Source organism: Paramormyrops kingsleyae, chromosome 11, assembly GCF_048594095.1.
Source record: "Paramormyrops kingsleyae isolate MSU_618 chromosome 11, PKINGS_0.4, whole genome shotgun sequence".
Lineage (NCBI taxonomy): Eukaryota > Metazoa > Chordata > Actinopteri > Osteoglossiformes > Mormyridae > Paramormyrops > Paramormyrops kingsleyae.
The window spans coordinates 17592386-17618323 of record NC_132807.1 but is presented as its reverse complement, the minus strand read 5'-3'; the positions used below and the strand labels follow the sequence as shown (position 1 = coordinate 17618323).

Sequence of the window (25938 nt, the reverse complement as noted above, 5' to 3'; positions counted from 1 at the left end):
GCGATGGTGTCCCCAGGCAGCTCAAAGGGGGAACAATGTCTGCTGAAATATGTAACACGCAGACGTTTAGCGGGTTCCCAGAGAGCACTCAAAATATTCTTTCTGTGATCCATGTACAGATATACAGATTAGGGCTTTCACTGGGAAGTTCTTCATCCTGATGGTAATATCATGTTGGGGGGGGTTGTTTATTCTGGCATAGATGTCAATAGGGGAACCCAGTCTGGGGGGAAATCCATCGTGCAGAAGATAAGGGCCATTTTCCACCAGGAGATCTTTTTCTCTTCCATTGTTGTTCTAAGGAAAAGCTGGAAGGCGGTTTAATTGAGTTCACAGAGACGTCGGCCGGCACCCTTTGAAAGAGTCAGCTGATCAAAAAACACTGTTGGCACCGGCCTTCTCTTCGTTGAAATTTTTAATGAATCTGGAAGATTAAAGGTGGCAATTTGCGGAGCGTCTGAAGCATCTGACTTTGCTGACTGTATCGACCTGCTGCTGCTGGAGTAGTAGCACTTCACTATGAATCAATTGCCCCTAAACTGTAATTGCTGCCACGTGGAACGAATTGTTAATGTCTGAACGTGCAATGTCTGCATACCTTGCGGATGAAATAGTGAAGTCTTGCTCGGCCTGTTATGGAGACATTGGAAAAGGGCTGGAATTAAATCTGACTCAATAACAATAGGCTAGCACTAGGGTGCACTAACGCTAGCCTGCGAAGAAAGCAACCCTTATGAGACACACCAGTCTGCAGCAGGAGCAGTACTGCTATGTCCGTGCCGTGTTTCAGTCTCAAGTTTTTCTTGTCGCTGTCATTTACTGTTGGCACTTCAGCACATTGCGCTTTGTTTTGTGTGCTGTTCTTCACAGCGCTGCAGTTATTTCAGACCAAATGAGACCAACACCGCCGACCACATCACACCGTGTGTGGAGAGGCAGGCCTCGTCGGCAGCATTTTCAGGTTCAGCTTCTCGGCTCTTTGCCGCCAAGCACGGCGAGCCGCGGAGAGAACGGCCCGGAACAAAGCAGACCCCAGGTCTAGGGCGGGGTGGGGGTGGCGTGGAGCTGCTACGATATAGTTCCAAGCGGTCTTTGCTGAAGTGGACCATCACAGCCCCCCTCCCTCGGGACCACAGTCTGTATGCTGTGCTAAGCCCCACAGGGTTCTCTGGCTTCGTCCTTGCTGCAGGAACCCAAGATCGGCCGCCTTCCGAAGACTCTCATGACCGCTGTGGACGGTACCAAAGCCCATCTCTGACACGTCCTCAGAAATGCAGCAGGCGGCCGATTGAAAATTCATCTCCAGATTTTTTTTTTTCTGTTGCACGATTACAGAGCGATTCGAATCGAAAGCTGTTTAGCACACAAACTCCTTTTGGTGCTTTGGTGAATAGTGCAGCTTGGCCCGAGAGAGCTGGTTCCTCGCGATCGTGTCGCGCTGAGGGTCCAGGCCTCTCGTAACGTGCAGAGGTGCACGTTTAGTTTTTTTAACGTTGAAAAGTGCCATAAAGCCAAGTCAACATTTTGTCATGTGGGTACCGATCTGGAATGTTCTATAGGGGTTCTTATTAAGGAGGGGAGCTCTCATACATCTACATCAGTGCCATGTGATTGGCAGTGGTAAGACAAGGCCGTGTCTCCGCCTGTTCATTTCTTTATTTATTTTGCTTTATTTATATATGTTATTTTGTCTTATTCTGGCACGATGCGGTAAATCCCCTGGCGCCGTGCTGTTGGGTCTGTCACCATTACGCCCAGCCTTTCATACAGCACCCAGAAGATAAGATGCCGCCATTTTCTCAGCAGTGCACCCCCCACAAGCCCGCTACTTTAATGATGCGCTCCCCCAGGGCCCACCTGTGCCCGAGGGCCCAGGGCCAGCCTCTGCCAGGGGCCCGGGACCCACATCGCACTGCCACCTGACACTATGTCAATTATGCAAGACTGGTTTGTTGACAAATACGACCCACCCCCCCTTCACTGTTTCTCTTATCTGTTCAGGGCGGGGGGGGGCTTCGTGGAAAACTCTCCCAGCTTGTTGGCTTAATTATCGGGCCACCAGTCATTTCCTACCAGGCACTGCTGTATCTGTTCTGGGGAGATAAAAATCTCGGTCCTGTATCTCCTTTGGATAATTTTTTACTTTAAATGCATATTGTTCCGCGAGACACTGTCACCTCCGTGTGACGGTATCTGTGCCATCTTCACAGTGTGTAAATGTAACTCCCCCGCTATCCTAGGTCTCCATAGCGCTGTTTCCCCTAAATCACCATTTGCATATTATAATAATCTCGCTTGATAATGAATAGAAGAGCAGCACTTCATCCCCGTGGGGAAATTGGGTCCTTATCCCATCTTGCTCTCCATGAGAGACAGAGACAAAGGATGTTTCTCAAAATGCATTCTTGACCGTAATTATGTTCTCATATAGCCTTTTTACGTCATCTTCCATTGCCGAAGACCACTTCCAATCTTAAGAACACAAGTACGGATGTCGGTAAAAACCCCCAAAAATCAAGGGTAAATCTTCGCCAATCCCATGATTCACTGCGGCCAAAGTTTGTTCTTGGGAGGCACTTTTGCAAGACCAGTCTTACCAAGACCACAAGTATGATCTTTGCATTCATAGTTTTGAGAAACACCCAAAGACAGACGTGTGTGTGTGTGTGTGTATGTGTGTGTATATAAATATATACACACACACACAGTGGTACCTCAGTTCTCGAACTCATTAGAATTCGAATTTCTTAAAAGTCAAACCAACCAGTTTGAAAAAAAAAATTACCTAGAGCTCGATCTGAATCTCAGAAGTCAAACCGTGAACGCCGACCTAAGATAACTTGTACGCGCGGGGAAATCAGTCACGCGGCACATCTCTCAGCGGAAACAAAGGGTAACGCTTCAGTCTCAGCCTCGCATTCGCTGTGATAGCATCGCGCATGTTTACACTAGCTGAATACATATATTTAGACAGTAAAAATACATTTAGACAATGATAGACAGTAACAGTAATTATTATTATATAATAAAATACATTTAAAAATAAAGATATCTTATTAATTATTTTAATATTAATAAACCGGACGATCGGGGCAGGACACATTGTTTTTTTTTTTACTTTACACATTGTTTGGACATTTATTTTCTTCCTTTAAAAATTATTGTTTTGATAATTATGCTTAGATGTCTTAAATTTAGTACAGTATATGCTTTTCTTGTTTTGTCCGATTCATCTTGTGTTTAAATGCTAAAAAAAATATATATATATTTTGGTGTAATTTTTTGTGGCCGGGAACCAATTAATTGGTTTTCCATTATTTCTTATGGGGAAAATTCGATCAGATCTTTAGGATTTGGTCCGGAGTTCTGAACGGATTAATTTCGAGTTCTGAGGTACCACTGTATATAAAATATAGGTGAGAGATGAGTTCAGAGGGTGAGGTCCGCCAGCACCCCAGGGCATTTGGGGGTCACTCACTGAGCTGCACAGCTCCCCACAATAGCCTCTGTAAGATGTGTGGCATTAACGGCAGCGTCCTTGCATAGCACTGCAGCGAGTGAAGCTAATGTGCTGCATGCAGAACACAATACTGTTTGTTCTTCTGGGAGTGCTTCCATAATACTTTGCTTTATTTTAGTTATTTCACCACAAGAAATAACCTAATTGGCATTGAGTTTTTCCACTGTTTCACTACGGGAAGGAAAGAACATGACGTCCTGTTATTTGTGATGTCAGTGAAAATGGAAAAAGTGCTGGCTGGCTAATTTATTTATTTATTTTAATTTGACCAAACAGAGCCATGCAGGGTGCAGGTCTTTGCTTTGCAGTCAGCACCTTACCTTCATGCATGCAGATCCGCGGTGGACATCTCCACCTCAAGATACTGGCCGGTGCGTTCTAGAAATGGACACAGGGCCCCCCCATCTCCGAGAGCCTTGAGGGGGGCCCGCCTTGGGTACACAAGGCTTGTTGTGCCATGGGTGTGATCGCCCCTCGGAGAATGGGCATGATTTGGAGGCTGCACCCCTCATATTTCAGTGTCCCCCTTTATTTGTATAATATTCATTATTTGCATTTATTTCAATTTTGCTACCTTTGTGTACATATTTTGTACTTCTATTGTGTGTTTAATTGTATAGTCCATGCCACTGCCTGCACCAGAACAAATTGCTTGTATTTTATGTACTTGGCAAATAAAAGGATTCTGATTTAAAGCACTTAAAGGTACATTAACAGTGGTCAGTGATCACCACCATCATTTTTAACAGGTCGTTTGCGGTAGCTCGCCGTGCTGGCATGTGAGATGCCCGCTGTCGTCCACGTCACGTTATTTGTGTTGTGTGTTATCGGCAGTGCAGTCGGGCAGAAACATGCCGCCTGCTTGGGCGGCTTCCTGGGATGCCCGTGTGGTTTGGAGAGCGGCACCAATTGCGGGCGGGCGAACGGGACGGCGTCTGTGCCCAGCTGCCCAGCCACGCTCTCCCTTATGATTTATCATTCGTGCTACATTATGTGCAGATAATGAGCGTTCGTTTACATTTGTTCCCCTGCCCATGAATCAATTTACAGCCCTGTGAACAGAGTGCCCGCGGGGCAGCGTGCTCTACACCGTGTCTGTCTGGCGGCGAGAAGAGGCTGGGCAGAGCCTCTGTTGGGCCCTGCTCACCACGTTCATTATCGGGACAGCGCACAAAGGCTCGTGATTCGCTGCCACACTGTCAGCAGGCGAGGTGAGGGGCAACGGGAGCTATTAGCCGCCATCTCCATCATATCAGGCAAATTCAGATTTATTTCATGGCCACTGTCCAGGAATGCCAGTGAATTATTTAATGACGGGGCTTTGCCTGGTTATATAACCATGTTTCCAGTGAATCAGTGTTCAGAAACATCTAATTGCAGCCCTAACCCCACAGATAAAGCAGCGGTTTTGGGGCCACAGCCCGTCTCTCTGACTCATAATCGCTGTGGACAGTATTACTGTACTTCCTGATTTACTCAGGCACCATACACTGTGAACATGTCATGACTGCTGAGGTGACATCGTCTTTTGTCTTTGTATGCATGTCAACCCTGCGGTAGAAACGCATCTCGGGTGAAAACACCTGTACGAATGGCGGGTCCTGCACTGTGCCAATGCATTACTGGCACATCCTGCAAAGCGATTTGCGACTCCATCAGTGTCTCGTGTCAGCACTGCCTCCCCCACGTTTAGCTGTGCGCCCCCGAGGTCCGTTTGCCGGCCCATGCTAACCCAGAGCTGCGTCTTCACACTTACCACTCAGTGATTTAATTAGTCCCGATAAGGGTTTTGATTCCTGGGCGGCCCCTCTCCCGCATTCCCAGGCCGATTAGGCCGTCGAACCCGCCACCCTTTGGAAAGGGACAGAGGTTGATAAGGCTGAATGCATCTGCAGTGTGGTCTGTAAGTGTGATGACTGTGGGCTCCCCAAACCGCCACCACCCGACTCAGATTTTATCAGAAGCAGAAGAAAATATAGTAAAAATGCTGGAAGGGTGCGGTAGATACTTCAAAGGGCACCAGGAGGTGGGAGGGGTCCTGCCCCGGCCCCCGGACGAGCCCTTCCGCCCCAACAAGGTGCTTACCGGAACCGCTTTGCTGAAAGTATCCATCTGTGAGAAAATCTAAGCTGGTCACATTTCTTTGAATGAAGGAATACATTTATAAATGAGTGGGGAGTCTGCAGCAAAGGAACATTCTCCCCAGTGCACTATTGAGCTATCCAAAATTTAAGCTTTATTGGATAAAGAAAGGTCGCTTTCAGGAAATCCAGAAGAAGAATGTGCTTTAAACATAGAAGGTTACTGCCTGTGGGCTCATTAAAAATAAGAATGAGAATGATTGTTCAGTTGAGGAATTTATTTGTCATAATGATGAGTGTTGGTGAAACACCGCTGTTGTTAATGTCCCATCTGAAGTTGATTCCTGTAAGATGTGTCTTACTTGGAGGTTTTGGAGGTGCTTTGGTTCTGGTGAGGAAGTGAAGAGGAAAGCGGTTCATTTATTCAGGAGTCCCTTGAAAACACATTGGGATCAATAATATTTTTATCCAGGTAACCAAATGCATTATAATAAAGGTTCCGGTAAATGATCCTGTTTCACAAATCATGTAAAATGAAGGTCACATTTTCCGTTTAATTGTACCCTCATGTCTATAACAAATGCATTTTCCTAAGGAATTTCATGAGGAAGCAACTGTTGCTGCAGATCAGTTATAATTGTAATAGATAATCATTTAAACCAAACTGCTTCATTAAAGTGTTAAGTAAACAAACCCCCTAGTTCTGAAGCTAAGACAGACGAGTGAAGGTGCTTCATTGCTGACTCCTAGATACAGGAACATGGGGGCCCAGATATCTCATAAAACAGTGAAAATGTTGTTTTCCTAGCTTGATCTTTACAGACTGATTGGCGGTCAGACCAGTCTCAGACTGCTGACTGAAGCTCTCTTGATTGTTAATTTTGCAAAACAATAACTGCAAAAATGCATACCTACCTTTTCAAACATGGGGTAGCTGTGCAAAATATTTTGGTGATCTTGAATTGCCTTTTACTGATGCACAGGGCGACTTCTATCAAAATAAAGTCTAGCATGAGAATAAGCTTTTATGTGTCCATAGTGGGGTTAGGCTTTTGCGTGTAAAAAAACACGCCTAATGAGAATATGGTTTTAAAGTGAACATGCAGTAGGCGGCATCCGCCCTCACGTTACCACGACGTCGGCCACCGTGACAACTGCCTCACCAAGTGACTCAGCGCCAGCCAGTGATGCGAGCACCTCTGACACATAAGCTACTCTCGTTTTCTCTCACTAATTAAGATTTTGCTGCTCCCCCCGCGGGGGATCAAAGACATCCATCTTCTTTGTGCGTGACAGCTGAGCTGTTTTCTCTGTTTAAATCTCTCCGTTTGGTCATGGCCTTTGGATGATAAGGGGTGCCCCACAGTGTGTCTCAGCTCTCAAATGTCAGAAGGAGTGGGGCGTTAATGACTGAGACCGTGCACTATTGTGTTGTTCAGCCACAGACCCTTGGCCTAGCGAATGCACGGGACTCAGGTAGAGCTATTGATTTACATTGACTTATTTAATGTTTGTTTGATGGTAAAAAGGTGGTGTGAATTGCGGTCAGGTTTCATAATCTTACTCAGAAAAACCAACACCCTTCACAGAAGCAACAGAGATCTTCGCTACCAGGAAAGAAGGCTATAGCCCCATATATGAACACAGCAGTATTTTGGAAGGGCTTCTGGGTCTAGCGTTAAGTCTATTTTTGGCCTTCACTAGAATGGATTGAAGATTCCGTGCAGAAAACCCACGGGATTCTGCCAGACATAAAAGAGGAAGATGTTTGTGAACATGCCATACAAATAATTGCAGGTTTCAAATGAGCTAATTTCAAGCACTGGCTACATTGGATTCTATGCTTTGATGTTCAAATCCATAATTCAGGCGGGATTAATACCCCAAAGGTTCCGAATTGCTAATTACATGAGATTGGTTATACATATCTAACAAGGAAATTAGACAGTGTTAATAAATTGAGAATTTATATGGAGTGCAGGATGAACTCTGGTGATAAGGAATGAATTAGGCCGTCAGTCTATGGCAGAGTGCCTCTCTCAACATGAGCTGAAGTTGAGTCAATGGTAGAAAGCTTCTCTAGAAACTAAGATCTGTGATGTTCTAAATGTTTTTGGAAATTGAAGAATGTATTTTCAGTGTCTAAAAGGGCACATACTGTAATGAGATATTAACTGTTGTGTGTGCTGAGATGTGGATGTAATAATTTTGTTCTCCTGAAGTTAAGGCAGTTGGAGTTGGATGATCAGTCAGCAATTTGAGGATGACTGTAGAGCGTGTGTTGGCAGTACCCACCCAGGATGGGGAGATGCGGATGATGTTCGACTGCTCCTTACGAATCCTGGCTGAACTCAGAGCTTGAAAGATATATCACATGCACAGTGCCTCAGTCAGCCTGGTGAGCGTGAGAGCCCTGCGCACAGGAAACGCCCGAAGAGGCGGAGCTCCATCCGATGGCGCCAGAAACACACGCTCAGCCATTCCGTGTAGATGACCTTCAGTGCTATACATCCTCTGTTTATTGTTTAATCATTCGTGGTAGTTTGAAAGTCAATTATGGATACTAACTTGGATGTCTGTATTGTAAACTTATCTCTCACATTAGCTAATTATATTGCTTAATATTTGCTGATACATCCTGTATCTTTATGAAAGGTATGAAACCAGTAGGATGCTGGTACTGAAACCAGTAGCTCTAGCTGCAGTGCCAGTGTACTGACCACTGGCTGGAAATGCTGCTGTGGGCTACATTTGATGAAGTCAAAGTTGACAGGTTGATATGAGGGCTGGGGCTTCTGTAGACAGCAATTACCCCCATGTGTTATGCGCTTTATCACACGGGTAATGCTGTTGGGGGATGCGCCTGCTTTTCACGCCGCCTGATATCTCAGCACCATTTACCTCCACACTGAGCCATCCATGTATGTTCCTGCGCTGTCAACCAGCCCCTGTCTGCAAGCAGTTATCAGCAGCCTGTGAGATAGGGGTTGGCCAGTCCACATCCTCTGCAGACGAGCCTAAATGAAATGTGGCAGGGATCAGACGAGACGCCGTTTTACTGTGGGAAACGCTTTTTTTAATCTCCTAATGAATTTGCCTCAGGGGTCCCCGAGGTTCTCTCATTCACCCCTCATTAAATAGGTTTTATTTTCACATTCCCGCTGCAGAGAGGCATCGGGGGGGCATCCTGGCTGGCCTGTGCCCGCGTCACATGCCCGAACGTGGTGTATACATTCTCCCTGCTCTCAAACACTGTGTTTACACTCCCTCTGCCCCTCCAACATGGTATTTATGCTTTCTTCACCTCCAACACGGTGGTTGCACTCTTTTTGCCTCCCAACGCAGTGTTAACACTCTCTTCACCCCCCAATGCATTGTTTACACTTTCTCCGCCCCGTAACATAGTGTTTATGCTCTCACCCTACTGTAACAGGGTGTTTACGCTCTCTCCCTCCCATAACACAGTGTTTACACCCTCTCCTCCCCCAACACAGTATTTACACTCTCTCCCTCCCGTAACACAGTGTTTACACTCTCTCCCTCCCATAACACAGTGTTTACACTCTCTCCCTCCCATAACACAGTGTTTACACCCTCTCCTCCCCCAACACAGTATTTACACTCTCTCCCTCCCATAACACAGTGTTTACACTCTCTCCCTCCCATAACACAGTGTTTACACTCTCTCCCTCCCGTAACACAGTGTTTACACTCTCTCCCTCCCGTAACACAGTGTTTACACTCTCTCCCTCCCGTAACACAGTGTTTACTCTCTCTCCCTCCCGTAACACAGTGTTTACGCTCTCTCCACCTCATAACACAGTGTTTACGCTCTCTCCACCTCATAACACAGTGTTTACTCGCTCTCCCTCTCATAACACAGTGTTTACACTCTCTCCCTCCCATAGCACAGTGTTTATTCTCTCTCCCTCCCGTAACACAGCGTTTACGCTCTCTCCACCTCATAACACAGTGTTTACTCTCTCTCCCTCTCATAACACAGTGTTTACACTCTCTCAGTCCCATAGCACAGTGTTTACGCTTTCTCGGCCTCACAACATGGCGTTTACACTCTATCCACCCCGAAACGCGGTATTTACCCTCTCTCCGCCAGCCTGACAGACTCACGCCGGGCTTCTGCCCAGACTCAGCGCTCCAGCTATGATGAGATCTACAGTCACTCTCCTGGCTGTTTAATAGCTTATTGAGCCGTTAATGATGATTAATTACTGTATATACCAGTGATAAGTGTAAGCTATGTGTTATTGCCAATATCTGTAAAAGTAGCCTGATTTAGGTTTTTTTTTGTTTTGTTTTTCCATTTCTTTGTTCTGATAACAGCAAACTGGAATTCTGCTTTCTGAGAGCCTGAGCTTAAGATGACGTAATTATTTCTGTTTTTCCACAAGCTCTCACATTCCACCGTCTGCTGTTACTGATTTGTAGTCGCCTTCCGGGGGGGTCGGCCTGGGCTGTATGAACTACTCTGCTCCGGGCAGGCGGCTTCTTTTCCATCGTGCTGATGGAACGTTTTCTGGGTCGATGGGGCCAAGCCAGAGTGTTGTGGGGGTGTCCCGTCCAGCTCCGGCTCTGTCGTTTCTTCCATATGGGCCATCCAACGATTTTCCCCAGTGGAAAGTATCGATTAGTCCCTGATGTTAATGAGGCCAGGGGCCCCAGACGGACAGTGCCTGTTTCGGGAGCAGCATCCATGATTTTAGCCCATCCGCTGCCTTGACAGTCACTGCAAACAAGCGTGATCCCCGTTCGCCATTGCAAGGTTCTTGGAAGTGCCTGTTTATCTTACACCATCTTTACCCAGGACAAAGTACTTCTTAGTATGTATCTCCAAATAGAGAATTTCCAAGAATTAGAAATGTTTTATAGTTTAAAATATCAAAGCTCATGTAGCTGGTTTACCCTCCGTTAGTAAGGTGACTGGGATTTTAGCATATTAGCCATATTCTTATAAGAGAAAAAACCCTGCTGTTTATATACTGTATTTCTTTATAAAGCTGGCCATGCACCAGCTTAGGCAGATAGCACAGACATTTTATGGGACTCATGAGTGTAGGTATGGAAGTGGGGATTCATACATCCACATATGACTGAATCATCATTTTACAATATCCGTAATCAAGCTCATGGTCAAATAAAAGTGCTCTGTGTTGCAAAGCAACCTAGCTGGTTGCTCAGCGAAGCGCCTGCATTTGATTTCGCTCTTTGAGCCTGCCCCTCTCCTCCCTGATCACTCGATTTGCCATCCCTTGAGACTGAAAACAATAACGAAAAGGTGGATCGCCAGGTATCATGACAAAAGAAGAGGGTCCGGGGCGCAGGGGGCTCCGTGGCAGACGACCTTGTGCGGCTTTGCATGAGGCCTGCTAGCTGTGGTCACACTTGGCCACTTGCCTGCCTGCCACCCGCCTTCCACACAGCGCCGTGGTTTAACTGCAGAACAGAATCTTTTTCCTTTCACTTGCACTTTGCACCTGCACAGAAACCTCAGTAGCAAAAATGTGTGGCTGCACAGGAGAGGAAGTTGAGAAGAACCAACAATTTTATGTGACGGCCCCATCTTAATGACCCTGAGATGGGGTGTCCTCATGCCAAGTGCCTATGGCCGGGTCCCTCGTGTAGTGGGTCTCACCTGGAGACGAGTGATCAGGGAGCCTGATAACGCTCTGCTGTGTTTGCTGCAGCTTCCCATCCACGGAAGCATCACCTACCACTTCACGCTTCCTGTTTCGGTACCAGGATCACAAGCAGGCTAGGTGATTCCCGGCACTGCTGAAGAACTGCTTCCTCTTCCTTGTGGACTCAGGAAAACCAGAAAGCGTAGCATTTCTTAGGAGAGCTATCCTTTGTCATTTTTGCGCAATGGTCGACTTCACTGTGCTCTGATGAAGCAGTGTGTCGACTCCACTCTCGTCACATGAGCTGCTGAAAAGTGTTTTACTCAAAACCGTTTGTTCTGCACTGCTGACCTCGAGTCATGCCAGTGCGCTTTGCGGATGCTATGTAATCACAACGTCAGGTGTGTTCGGCAAAGCCCACGGGACGGGGCAGCAGCCCGGGAAACGCCGCACAGGACACGGGTGGGGAGGGTGACGCGGGGTCTGCTCCAGTTCACTGGCTGGCAGAGCACAACAGAGAGATTCACTGGGTCACACAGTAAATCCCCCCCCCTCCCTGGAGAGCTGGCACTTCTCGGTGGACGCCAAGGACCGGAAACACCGGCTTTGTGCACGCGGGCGGCCCAGGAACGATGGCGCACGGTCACTTCAACAGAAAATACTGTGTGTACCGTGATCATCTAGGCCATGAGAATGAAAGCAGAATCAGGAGTGAAATCAAAGGCAGTTCTGAACTGCGCTGTTCACTGTGTTATTCTAGATGGTAATTAAGGGAAATGGTAGAATTGCTCTGCAGTTTTGTCTTTGAGTCGGCCTCCGAATTTAACTCAGTGCTGTGATGGCTTATTACTCTCATCTAATGGCTGGTTTGAGTCTTTCCCATAAATATTCATGTTTGCCATGGTTTGGGCTGGTTAGAGCTGTAAACAATCTTTTGTCCTAGTTTTTCCCCAGTGCTGAAAAATTGATCTGCTTTTTCCATGCTCTGTGCGGGGTGGGAATGACACTGGGGTTGGCTCCGGAACGCCCTTCCTGGACAGTGCCCCCCCGGGACGCGGACAGTTCACTCTCCCGAGCGTGTCCAGCCCTCTCACTGGACTGTGTGGCGGCTATAAGAGCTTCAGCTTTGACTGACGAACATCTTGCAGGAAGCCCCCCCTTGTCGGCATGGAGCAGACAGCAGAGGACCGTCTGTCTGTGGGTACAGTGCCAATGGCCCCTGAGCCATATCCACACAAGACCGCAATATGGGCATTGCTCTGCCATGCCGATCCACCGTGCCGATCCACCACGCCTCCTAGCGCTCTTGTGCACAGTCCTTTCGGTGAACACTGATCATACCGGGATCTCGGTCAGAGGAAGCCTCGTCTGTGCCCCCCCACCAGCGGCGATGGTATTGGGGGGCACATGACACAGCGACTTTCTTCCTAAAACATGGACAGGCCTGTTGTCCCTGTGTAGAGACTCCTTTGTGTAACAGCGATGGGTCTTCGGGCCCATGGTTGCTTATTTCACTACCGCCCCCCCCCACCTGGCGCATAGCGTGGCCAGCCTGTTGAGAGCTGTTCGGAAGCACGGTCAACCCTCAAACCAATGAGGGCTTGTGAGGAGGCCGGCAGCCTGACCGTCATCATTCTTGTGCACAGCAGCTTGTACTTACATGCGTGCTTAAATGCACGGGCTCACCCCGACTGAAGCTCAGGGGTCTCTGCTAAACTTACCTTGTTTAATAAGAATTTTAAAGCCCCCCTCTGCTATACTGACTATACCATCGTAGGAAATAGTTGGAAGCCTCTGATCATATTAACATGCCGCTGGCTGTGTTAGTGTGCCTCTGACCATACTAATGTGCCTCTGACTGTGCTAATGTTCCTCTGACTGTGCTAATGTGCCTCTAACCATACTAATGTGCCTCTGACTGTGCTAATGTGCCTCTAACCATACTAATGTGGCTCTGACTGTGCTAATGTGCCTCTAACCATACTAATGTGGCTCTAACCATACTAATGTGCCTCTGATTGTGCTAACATACCTCTGGCCATGTTAGCGCGTCTCTAACTGTGCTACTGTGCCTCTGACAGCGTTAACGTGCCTCTGGCCGTGTCAATCTGCCTCTGACTGTGTTAATGTGCCTCTGGCTGTGTTAACGTGCCTCTGTTCCTCACCCACCCGTCCATCTTACAACCACTCATCTAGCACGTGGTCGGCAGCAGACCGTATCACACACATAAATGGAAACATTAGGCACGTATCCACAAAATTGCAATGCATATGACAGTGAGCATATATTATACACATTACAGCGTGGTGGTTTCAGCTGCTGTCTTTCAGCCAGTCATGTCAGCACACACACAGCGGGGCCTCAGTATTCGCCATCGGGCCGTCAGGCAGCACGAGGAAAGAACCCGCAGTCCGGTAGCGGAGCCGGGCTTGAGGTACCGAGAACAGCGGCGCTCTGTAATCGCGGCAGGTAGCACTGGACTCGGCTCCGCCTCACTGTCTCTGGCGGAGCGTAAGATGTCAGAGCGCCCCCCCCCCCCCTCCCCCCGCCTGGTTTGTAAACTCTGGCTTTTGTTGTATCCCCCTGAGTGTGAACACACAGACGTTCAGGCAGGAAGCTTGTCAGTCTGCAGCAGTACAGCACATAAATTAGAAAGCCAATTACTATTCCGCTGACGAAGGGGGGGGGGCTGTCTTCCTCTTTCTCCCCTTCATGCTGTCGGTGTTCGGAAGCGTTTCCTTGTGCGAGTCAAGCGGAATGTAAAAGACTCCTGAAATATTAACATCCCAGTTACATGCACACACACTCAGGAGCGGCTTAAATGGAAACGAGTCCAAGACTGGTTGACAGGTACCGGACCGTTAACCAATTGCAATTTTGGTACCTTTTCAGTTAAGTAAGTGAAGCCTCTTGTTGTCGTTATTTTTTCCAAGCTTGTGTAAAAGGAAAATAATCAGCCTTCTGCGTTCCGCATTTAAGACTACACTTCGGTTTCTTCAAACATATTCTGATGCCTGTTGTTTCGCTTTAGTTTGCTTTTTCCAGTGATAACAAGAATTCCCCAGGTTTGAAAAGCGCCTGCCATCGCCCGTTTGCCCCCCTCTGCGGGGCGGCCCTGAACTGCGTGCCCTAGGCTGTTATGCCAGCATATCACAGGCCCCAAACAGGCCACATATTTATGCTTCTCCGGGTCACCATCCTTTGTCAGTGACATTCACACTGCCTCTCTTTTTAAGCTCAGTGGCCCTTATGAAACTGGACGTCCATGGCAGGACTGGCTGTGCAGACTGAAGCAGCAAAGTTCATGCTTATCCTTTAAAAATGCTTCCTTTTTAATTTTGCAAGTTCCATGCGTATCAGTTGAGAATTTATCCTGTGTTGTGAAGCTGCAGATGATCTCTGTAGCCTGAAGGAACCAGTTTCATTGTTTGTGTTGGAATGCGGTCACAGTTTACTTTGCAGCGGAAAAATGGGGCAAACTGTCTTCCATAAGGCTCTATTAATACGTGCACAATATCCCATTTTAATAACCGTTTTAAACTTACGCAAGTGCTAAAAAATGACTAGTGGGTAATTTCCCTGCACGGTGCCTGTGCCGTGGGTAGAGTAACGTTTTCATGCTCTGCCTTCGCTTGCAGCTCCCCAGCGCGTCCTGTGCGATTGGTGCTCAGCACGGTGACCCACCAGGGCACATGGGGGCCTCTCAGTCCTGTCACTTACATAATAAATGTGAGCCAGGCTCTGTCTGCTCTCATCATGCGGTCGCTAACAGCTGCCGAGCTGTCCTGCCACACACACAGCCACAGGCAGACGTGCGCACATACACACAGACACACACACGCACACACACACAAACCCACAGGCACATCTGCACACAAACACAGGGGGACTCTCCATTCATTTCTAGGGGCAAAACCCTAATCCAAACTATGACAACCTTAATCATAAGTAATCACACAGTCCCACACAAACACATACACACACAGCTATGCACACACACAAGCACAGTCCCACAGATACACACACAGCTATGCACACACACAAGCACAGTCCCACACATACACACACAGCTATGCACACACACAAGCACAGTCCCACACATACACACACAGCTATGCACACACACAAGCACAGTCCCACACATACACACACAGCTATGCACACACACAAGCACAGTCCCACACATACACACACAGCTATGCACACACACAAGCACAGTCCCACACATACACACACAGCTATGCACACACACAAGCACAGTCCCACACATACACACACAGTCATGCACACACACATGCACAGTCCCACACATACACACACAGCTATGCACACACACATGCACAGTCCCACACATACACACACAGCCATGCACACACACATGCACAGTCCCACACATACACACACAGCCTTGCATACACATGCAGACAAACCCCCCCCCCCCCCCCCCCCCCACACACACACAAGGCTTTAGCTTGTTGGTTTCATCAAATATTTGGATGTATAAGTGTATCATCTTCGTATTTATCTTACACCAGAGCTGAGAGTAAACGTTTGTTTTTTAAAAAATCCTTCACAAGTGGCCTGTATTGAAAAGTGGCTACCCACATTGTTTCCATTATACCGCTGAAAGCGAGTGACAGGCCTGACTCACAATTCCTCATTACGTCGAATAAACACTGACATCACAGATGCTGTCTCCCTTACATCTGCTGTCGGTTGAACCCGCTGATGATGGGATCAGCCTTCAGTGCAGTTCTGCCGCTGTGTGAAGTTCAGTTCTCTCCCAGTGCAGACAGGGCCGGTGGGAGATGCTCAGTCAGACCACTGGGGCTCCGTGAATCCCATTAAATGGCTGCACTCTGCATCTGGCCTGGATATACACAGCTATGCAAACTAGCAGGAGGTCAGGGTGTGTGAATAATGCATCTGAATGTAAGAAAGCAGACGATGTAGACGATCCAGTGACCCCCCCCCCCCCCACCACCATTTGGGCCAACTGTACACTGCCTTGCGCTGCCACGTGCAGAATGGAATCCATTGCTGCCCGTCTACCTGCAGTGTCTGCCCCACAAAAACGTCTCATCTCCCTGACAAAGCGTTTTTTCTCTATCAAATCTGTACTGTGGCAGCGTGGCACTTTGAATATAATTTGGTGTGGTGTGAGGGGGAAGCAAGCAGCACAGGCTAAGTCCTGCAGAGCCGCGACAAATGCCGGGGGCACTTAATATGGAAGCTTAATTAGTGAAGTGTGTTTTTCTGGGTGTTCTTCCCATGAGACCAAAGAACTCGCCACTGTGTCACAGAGGCCATTTCCCGTCTCTGACAGAGCACCTGAGAAGGGAGTGATAGGCCCCGGGCCCAGTGAAGGAGGCTAGGGGAGAGTGAAGGATGCTGGGAAAGAATGAAGGGGCCTGGGGGAGAGTGAAGGAGCCTGAGGGAGAGGGATAGAGCCAGGGGGGCAGTGAAGGAGGCTGGGGGAGAGTGAAGGAGTCTGGGGGGGGGGGATGGGCCTGGGGGAGAGTGAAGGAGTCTGGGGGGGGGAATGGGCCTGGGGGAGAGTGAAGCCCACTGTGACTCAGGTTTGCTGGTGGGGGGGGTGCTTTCCATCCTGGAGCTGCTGTCCTAAAGAAGGCCTCAGTATGAGTGTTGGACACTATAAGTCCTGTGCATGGCGTCAGGCTGAGCCGCCACGGGGAAATAAAGCACAGGCAAGAGACTGTTCTAGAAGACACTCGGGGAAGCTACCTGTTTATTGATAGATACTGAATCACTAAACTCGGGTTCTTAGCCATATAGCTTTCTGCTTGTGTTTCACCCCAGTGTGAATTAATTCTTAAACCCTCTTCGCATTTGAATCATTTCTTGGGACTTTCAGCATACCCTTTTTCATGGGGCACGTAGTACATTTTTAATCAGGTGCAGGAGCATCCTAAGGGGAAAAACTCCATCATTTGCATCATAAATAATTTGTGCTCCGAAAAGAGAGAGAAAAACAGAGACTGAAGGGGGGGAAATGCCATGTTAAAGTCACATTTCTTTTTCTAATGCTCTTAGCATGTATTTAAACTGCATGTCAAATAACGTGCATTTTTATGTGAGAATTAGATTTGGTATTATACTTGCTTTTGCACATTCCAACACACATTTTTTAAGATGTAAGGTTATTCCATTCGACTTTTCCAGTCATCACATTTACATGCACAGCTAAGTTGAGCTACAGTTATAGCTTGACTTCGCCACTTAATCGGACTATTGTCCTTGTCCCATGGGAATCGTTTTATTGACTGGAGTATGTCCAACTCCGCTACAGTAGGTGGCGATACGGCTCCTTTCAGCTTGTTACTATTGGGCTTTTTCCAGTTGACCTAGTGCGTCACAGGCGTAAAAAAATAATAACATTGATTATAATGGATGCATGGACAAATGAAGTGACACAAGCTTTAATTGTGATCTGGTCAGTAGAACAGATACAACAAGAAATTAAGTATTTTGTATAATACACTATGACAGCACAGTATTGGAACAGTTTAAAATATTGCAATGTGATTTTGTTGTAATAAATTTTGGGGTGTTTAGCAGTTGAAAAATTCTCACGAACCCGTATAGGAGTGAATTTAACAGCCAGGATGAAAATGATTATGATTGTCTCGGAGAACGCAGGCAGCGCTCATGCAAAGGCAGCGGAGGTGAATGTTAATCCGATTTTTAAATAGTCTTGAAAATGAATAATTGTCAAAATTGCAAAAATGTTACGTTTTTCTCCTACGACAGAGTAAAAATGTTTTCACGAGACTTAAACTTCCTGCGCTACAATAACCATACCAAACTGAAGGTAAGAGAAAGCCTGATCTTAATCTAGCTGACTAGCGATGTAAGAATTGGATGTGCATAACATGTGATGCTGCTATTAATATAGCACATCGTCCAGTCCTAACTACAGGCATATTTCGAATTCAGTACAAAATACCCCGCCTCGCATTGTGATGTCACAGTTTTTATTCCAGTGTAAAACCAACACTTTGAAGTACCGTACTTTTGGTGCCTTCTTGAAGTATCAAAGTACGGTACCTAGTGCGGTGAAAAAGCGCCCTTTAGTTGAGCGGTGAATTGGACATTTTGTACGTTTCGTACGTGCTGTATGTTGTACTGCCAGTTTGAGTCCAATTGACCGTATATATGCAGGGGTAAATCGACTCCCAATCGCATTATTTGGGTGTCTTAGTCCGACTTTGAGAAATTCGATTTAGTACGGTTTTAGTCGGACTAACAAAACAATTAGATTTTCTTAGTGTGCATGTAAACGTACTGACTGTGTTATGATGCCTAGCTCAAAAAGAAGATGTTTTAAGTGTTAAAGAACAAGGATGACTGAGTTGGATGAGTGCACATGAATGTGTGTGTGGGGCTTGCTGTGTAACATAGTGCATACTGGTGGCCTCCACAGGGAGGCCCTGCCCCCCTATAAACAGTCCTGTGGGGTGGCCAGACATGGTGGCTTTCATCAGGCTTGACTGAGTGTTCACTCAAGCTCGCTTCTTCAGGGGGAATTAAGGCGTCTTAGAGAGCTGTGGCGTTTGGAAAGGGGGAGGAAAGGGAAATGGTCTGAGGTTGGAGCCCCTCCGAGTAGGAGGTGGTGGCCGCAGCACCGCACTGCCACCTGCTGCCCGGCCTCCGCACACACGGCCCACTCCCTCCCTCAGCCACAGCCAGCCTTAATTACAGCATGCTCGAGTTGTTGTGAGTGCATGTCAGAACAAATTATGTAAGTAATGAAGCTGAAAATGCTAAGGGAGTAGAGATACAATGAACTGTTAATATTCATGTGGGGGAAACATAAAAACAAAGCAACAGAGAGCACAGGCGGGAGGGGCGGTGCGGGGAGCATGGCAGAGCAAAGGCATAAGTAAATAATAATAATAACAGCGGCAATTTAAAAAATAAACAGAGATAATCATACCATATTATTTGTTACTCCACCGCTCTTTTGAAAGGCACTCTGCACCTAGACCAACCAGTTGTAGGAAGGGTCTCCTTAACACTGGGAGTGTTCTGTTTATCATGGTGGTTTTTAATGGTTCATTGAAATGGGAGGCCTGTGGTGTGGATCTGACTGTAAGGGAGGGAGTCACTTCCAGAGTCTCTGTGCATTTACTGTGGGAGTCTTGCCCATAGTCTCTGCAGTGATACCGCATTTGCTAATGGAGTCTCTCCGAGAGTTTCAGTAGTGATACTGTATTTGCTGAGGGAGTCTCTCCCAGAGTCTCTGTAATGATACCGCATTTGCTGTGGGAGTCTCTCCCAGTCTCTGTGATGATGCTAAATTTAATAAGGGAGCCTTTCCGAGAATCTCTGTTCATTAAAGGCAGAGTCTCTTTGTTAAAAGCTGGACAGTAATACTACATTTACTGAGGGAGTCTCTGTTTGTGTGTTGAAGGCTGGGTGGTAAGACCACCTTAACTGAGGGAGTCTCTCCCAGAGTGTTTGTGTGTTGAAGGCTGGGTGGTAAGACCACCTTAACTGAGGGAGTCTCTCCCAGAGTGTTTGTGTGTTGAAGGCTGGGTGGTAAGACCACCTTAACTGAGGGAGTCTCTCCCAGTGTCTTTGTACTTTGAAGGCTGGGTGGTGATACCAGATTTACTATTAAATTTAGGTCCAGTTACAGAACCTGATTTCTGCCAAACTGATCCTGGAGCTAGCAGAGTTCAAGGTGTGCCAGAGGGTAACAGGGCTGTTGCTGACACCCTTTGCCAGAAACACCTTCTCAAGGTGAACAGCCCATAGTGATGAAGTGCCCATATGTGATGGCTTAAGGGTATATGCTGTAGCTGGGCTGCATACAGCATTGTCCACATGTACAGGGCATCAGCAACAGTACTGTGGACACAGGCTGCACATATGCTAGACTGTGCCCTGGACTGGCGACTGAGCACTGAAATGAGTATGAGGTCTACAGCTGCTGACTGCTGATCTATGGTGTCAGTCACTCATAAACAGCTTTTTTCTTCCATCGCTGTTCTCTGCTGTGCTGCCACACTTACACAGCTACACAGTTTTTGCTGCATAAACCTGGTCTTTTTTCACTTTAATGGTCAAAAGTTTTATTTCAGGATTTAAGGGGCATTTCAGTGGGGATTTTTTTTAATGCTTTGATGTTCAAACTGTGACATTTACCAAAGTTTCCCTCATCTGAGTTCTTTGAACAGGTTTGAACAATTGTTGTAATGAAACAACTTCTGAATCAGTCAAGTATTAAACCTGCAGCATGGGAATTTCATTTACTCAAAATTTTCATTTAGGATGGATAACGGAATGCTCTGAGATAAGGTGGCCCCAACCACAAGCCCTTAGATCTTTGGAAAATTCAATCACTTGTACTTGTTTGTAGCTGTTCTGACCATCTTTAACAAGAATCCTGAAACTTTCTCTCTTTATCTCTCTAGCTCAAATCGAAATTATTCCCTGCAAGATCTGTGGAGATAAGTCGTCTGGCATCCATTACGGTGTGATAACATGCGAAGGCTGCAAGGTAAGCTTGCGGGAAGTGGAGCACTGGGCCGAACGCTCTCCTGCATGCCGTCGTGAACGTCTCCCTGGTGCCTTCTGCTCCACTGTGTGTTTTTTTTTTTTTTTTACCAAGAAAGAGTTGCTCTTCATACCAAAAAAACTCCTGAAACCTGACAGAGACAGAATTCAATTGGTCAAGTGTTTCCTCTACAGTAAGTCAGAGTGTTCAGTCAGTTACACAATGAAAGTGGTTTGTTTACTCTTCTCTGTCTATGGTTATGCTGTGAGAGTGCCGTGCGAGACGGTGTCACTAAATGAACCCCTAAGGAAGGTGATTCTTTGAACACTTCTGAAGTGTGAAGTGTTCACTGCAGCACATTGTTCTTTCCGCTGAGGACGCGTTTTGTAATGCCTGAAATGCCTCACCTGTGTGACAAAGAGAATTTTGCTCGCTGTGTATTTTTACTCGCCTCCTGTCACCAGGCCGGTCTTTAGTATTCCATAAGGGGCCAGTACCTCCGTTGTTGCATGTCGTGCGTGAGGCGTATGGAAACACTGCAGTCTCCCCTCAGAGACAAGAGCTTAAATGCAGCGGAAGCAGTGGAATAAGCCGCTGAAATGTGCCCGTAATGATTGCTAATTACTTCAGGCACAGAAGTGCTTTAATGGCATGAGCAAGCGCATGAGTTCGGTCCATAAATCACAGCCTCGTGAAAAAGTCGGGATTGTCACCAGCACTCGAACCCCTTTCCATAATGGCTGTCATTAGAAAGCAACTTGGCAGCTGTCAGCTGTTTTCTTGTAATTAAACAGCCAATGAGCAACTAATTAAGACATATGTGTATCGAGCAGTGGAATGGGGTTTGTAAATGATGTGCTAAAATCAATTCATTAAGTAGAAAATTGTCAAACGCTGAGGCGTCAGACAGGCATGTTGGCCTTCGCGTCCCCAAGCCAGGGCCGTGTCAAATCAATGGTGATGTTCTGGCCTCCCTGCACATCCTACTTGTACCAAACTTGATTGGTGGGAGGCTGCCGACACGCCTGCGTTCAGAGCGCTTGGTCGGGCATTTCCACTGGCGCGCGGTTGAGGTGCACAGCGATGTGGGCTCCTAGGGACGGCAGCTGGCGGTGACGCAGGTGACTCCATGACAGTACGACTCGCTCTCACCACCTTCCCAGGGCTTCTTCAGGAGAAGTCAGCAGAGCAATGCCGCGTACTCCTGCCCCCGTCAGAAGAACTGCCTGATCGATCGCACCAGCCGCAATCGCTGCCAGCACTGCCGCCTGCAGAAGTGCCTGGCTGTGGGCATGTCGCGAGACGGTAGGTGCCCGGGGCCCTGGCCACATCCACTCGGGGGCACCTCCTAGACAGCAAGTAGCTCTTATCAAATGAGGGTAATTAGCGTGCCTCAGTGGTGGCTCCGGCGTCAGGGGTTCAGGTGAGCAGCATTAGCACTGTGGCTGCCGTGAGGCTGTCCTGCAGGACCTCTGTGGCAGTGGGAGGGGCACGGGGCACCAGGGCACCAGGGGCTCTAATCAGGCCAGCCCTACCGAGTCCTTCGAGCTGCTCTCTCACACAACCAGGACAGGCAAGGTGACCCCTGGCTCCACGTGGCACGCAGCCCCCTGATCTGTGGTGCGCTACCTGCACTCCTCCATCAGACGCTGGCAGATTAATGTGTTTTTCCTCAGTTGCCAGGGAAGCCCGTGACAGCATTTGCTGACTAAACACGCGGTCCACTGTCTTTGATGGGAAATTTAATCGCAGAACCGCCACCTCACCTCTGACACCATAATGGGCCTGTATCCCAGTCTAAACCTCGCATTCCAGACACGAGGTTTAATTTCATGTTTGGGGGGGGGGGGGGGTCCGCAACTTGTCCGACACGTTACATTCACGTTCCCAGGATGAGTTTCAGATGCTCTCTCAGCGCTGTGTCTCAGCAGCCCATGCAGAAGAGGGATCCCCACAAAGCCATGTTTCTCCCTCCCCCCCCCCACTCAGCCGTCAAGTTCGGCCGCATGTCGAAGAAGCAGCGGGACAGCCTGTATGCGGAGGTGCAGAAGCATCGGTTGCAGCAGCAGCAGCGGGACCAGCAGCCGCCCGGGGAGGCCGAGCCGCTCACGCCCGCCTACGGCCTGTCCGCCAGCGGGCTCACCGAGCTGCACGACGACCTCAGCGGCTACATGGACGGACACACGCCCGAAGGCGGCAAGCCGGACTCGGCCATTAACAGCTTCTACCTGGACATCCAGCCCTCACCGGACCAGTCGGGCCTGGACATCAACGGCATCAAGCCCGAGCCCATCTGCGACTTCGCTCCCGGGTCGGGATTCTTCCCCTACTGCTCCTTCACCAACGGGGAGACGTCACCCACAGTGTCCATGGCGGAGCTAGGTGAGGGGGGGGGGGGCAGAACTGTGGGGCAAATGACACAAAGGTGGTTTAAAATAGCAGGAGGTTGGAAACTCATCTCCAAGACTCATTAAAACTGCTTTTTCGTAATTAGTTTCCATTAATTAGGGCCAATCAAGATCCAGCAGGGCACGAGTCTGGGGAAATCATTTTTTTAGGCTCCCTTGTGCTTTAGAACACTTTTCCTTTTAACAAATGTATTTTAAAAAATGATTAAATTTTTAGTCCTTTTTTTCAAGAGAAAATATGACCTTTGTTTCTGTGAGTAACGTTGTCTTCCCTCCAACCCTCTCAATTCACGTCAAAACCTGGCTCTGACTGCCCCCCCCCCCCATGTGTGTGTTTCCAGGAAGTAACTCAACAAATCACTTGCTGCTTTAACTGTCACTAATGAACGAGTAAACACAGGCCGTCTGCGCCCCGTGCGTCTGCGCCCCATGCGCCTGCGCCCCGTGCGTCTGCGCCCCATGCATCTGCGCCCCGTGCGGTTGTGCTCCTTGCTCTCATTCTCCATAACCTCTCCCCGCTTCTCCTCACCACCGCTCCTACAGAACATCTGGCGCAGAACATCTCCAAGTCCCACATGGAGACGTGTCAGTACCTGAGGGAGGAGCTTCAGCAGATGACCTGGCAAGCTTTCCTGCAGGAGGAGATGGAGAACTACCAGAACAAGGTACAGAGCAGCTGCCACACCTGGGGAGGGGTCAAGGGGAGGCTGTACACCTGCTCACGGACGCCGTCCCCCCCCACAGCCTCGGGAGGTCATGTGGCAGCTGTGTGCCATCAAGATCACGGAGGCCATACAGTACGTGGTGGAGTTCGCCAAACGCATCGACGGCTTCATGGAGCTGTGTCAAAACGATCAGATCGTGCTTCTGAAAGCAGGTACATGCCGCATTGTCCCTGTCACCATTAGGTGATCACGTTGGGAGGAGTGAGGACACCCCCCCCTCACCCATCGCCTCCCCCCATCATCCTCCTCAAACGAGAAGACAAACTGTTCCCCGCCACGCAGATAAACAGACAGGCAGGGTGGTCCCCAGGGCAGTGTGCTCTCTCTCGCTCTCTCTGACTCTTATTTGCATTACCGCTGCCGATATTAATAATTAACTGGGGATCAGGGGTCTAATGTGACACGTTAAACTGCAGCCTGTTCATAAAGCACGATAATTGTTTTCATTACACCCTTTTCATCCCGTAACTCAGCTCTGAAGGCTGTTCTTCACGCCCTATCCATCACCCCAGCGCGACGTCACAGCACATTTTCTAATCGTTATACGGAAAAGACTCCCAGATAGCCACGACTGGACTAGAATGTCATTTAATTTAAAGCAAACGGTATCTTACAGAAACAGAGAAGAGCGATAACAGTGGATGGCGATGATTATCGGAATAATCTGTGTAAAGTGGTAGGAGGGCTGTTAAGAGAACGAACATGCTGTGCGGAGATCAAAGGGAAAGACGCGAAGGTGGTTTCGTGCTTCTTACAGGTTCCCTGGAGGTCGTGTTCGTCAGAATGTGCCGTGCCTTCGACTCTCAGAACAACACCGTCTACTTCGATGGGAAATACGCAGGTCCTGATGTCTTCAAGTCCCTGGGTGAGTGTGCCCGGGTACCAACGTCTGCCTGCACTTCTTGAGGTCACGCTAAATGCTCGCTGGGTTCGCCTTCCTCACCCAGTCCTGGGGTCCTGGTCGTAGGGCTCGTCCCTGTGGGTCCATGCAGTCACCAGTAAGCCACGTGCCTGAATATCTTCCCTGGAAACCATTGCCGAGTGGTCGGAGTTTTAGCAGTGTGCCACACACGGGCGATGCCCGGCGGTTTGAGCAGAGCGCCTCCTTCAAGGTGCACGGCCCCTGGGTCGCATGGCAGCAGAGAGGCACGTGGCAGAGACAGGAAGTGGTGGAGACTCAGTGTCGCAGCCAATTGCCTGTTACTATCGATGTAATCAGACGCAAAGACGGCTCAGCTAAGGCCGCGTTTCGTCTCCTGAGTTGGTTAATGTGAGGCCAAAATGAGACGCCCAGCCCTGTTCCTGACACCCCCACCCCCCATCTGTCTGTCTCCTCCTCACCAGGCTGCGATGACCTGATCAGCTCCATATTTGAGTTTGGAAAAAACCTGTGTTCTATGCACCTGTCGGAGGATGAGATCGCCTTGTTCTCAGCATTCGTGTTGATGTCTGCGGGTAAGGACTTCCTGGGCTCCTGTTCCATGGGCAGGGGAGGCGGTCAGCCCTGTATCTAACTACAGCCCTCTGATATTCTTCACGTGTGTGTGTGTAATGTCACCGCACCGGTGATCCTGGGGACGTCCACCTAATCGTCTATCCCTCTCGTTTGCCCCAGACCGGTCCTGGCTTCAAGAGAAAGTGAAGGTGGAGAAACTCCAGCAGAAGATCCAGCTGGCCCTACAGCATGTCCTGCAGAAGAACCACAGAGAGGATGGCATCCTAACGAAGGTAAGCGTAGACTAGACGAGGTCGCCGTCCCACGAAGCCAGGTCCCGGTTCTGACAGGCCAAATAAGCAGAGCCTTTCACAGGAGAAGTCTGTAGACATCTCTCAGGGCCAGCATGAATATTTGTCCTGTATGAGAGAATGCAGAGTGTAGGTTTTCCAGCTCTTTGGATAAACAGAACAGTGTTTTGAAGTGGTATCCTCATTGCATCATCTGTGCAGGAATAGCTACCCCCCCCCCCACCCCACCCCCTGTAGAGAGCAAACACTGGGCCGCTTTGAACCCGAGCCGGGCTCCGAGTGGCTGCGTGCGAGTAAC

At 48.4% G+C, this 25938-nt stretch overlaps 1 protein-coding gene across 2 annotated transcripts in view; it reads left to right on the top strand.

Annotated features, from left to right (window-relative positions):
* LOC111846919 (nuclear receptor ROR-alpha A) overlaps window positions 1-25938 on the top strand; it is a 175675-nt gene that overhangs the window by 142207 nt on the left and 7530 nt on the right. For both annotated transcript variants that reach the window (XM_023817656.2, XM_023817664.2), the window contains 8 exons: window positions 20679-20764; window positions 21925-22066; window positions 22751-23143; window positions 23713-23834; window positions 23914-24046; window positions 24652-24759; window positions 25239-25349; window positions 25510-25622. In XM_023817656.2, the coding sequence (XP_023673424.1) occupies window positions 20679-20764; window positions 21925-22066; window positions 22751-23143; window positions 23713-23834; window positions 23914-24046; window positions 24652-24759; window positions 25239-25349; window positions 25510-25622 (1208 nt within the window). The remainder of the gene's footprint in view (window positions 1-20678; window positions 20765-21924; window positions 22067-22750; window positions 23144-23712; window positions 23835-23913; window positions 24047-24651; window positions 24760-25238; window positions 25350-25509; window positions 25623-25938) is intronic.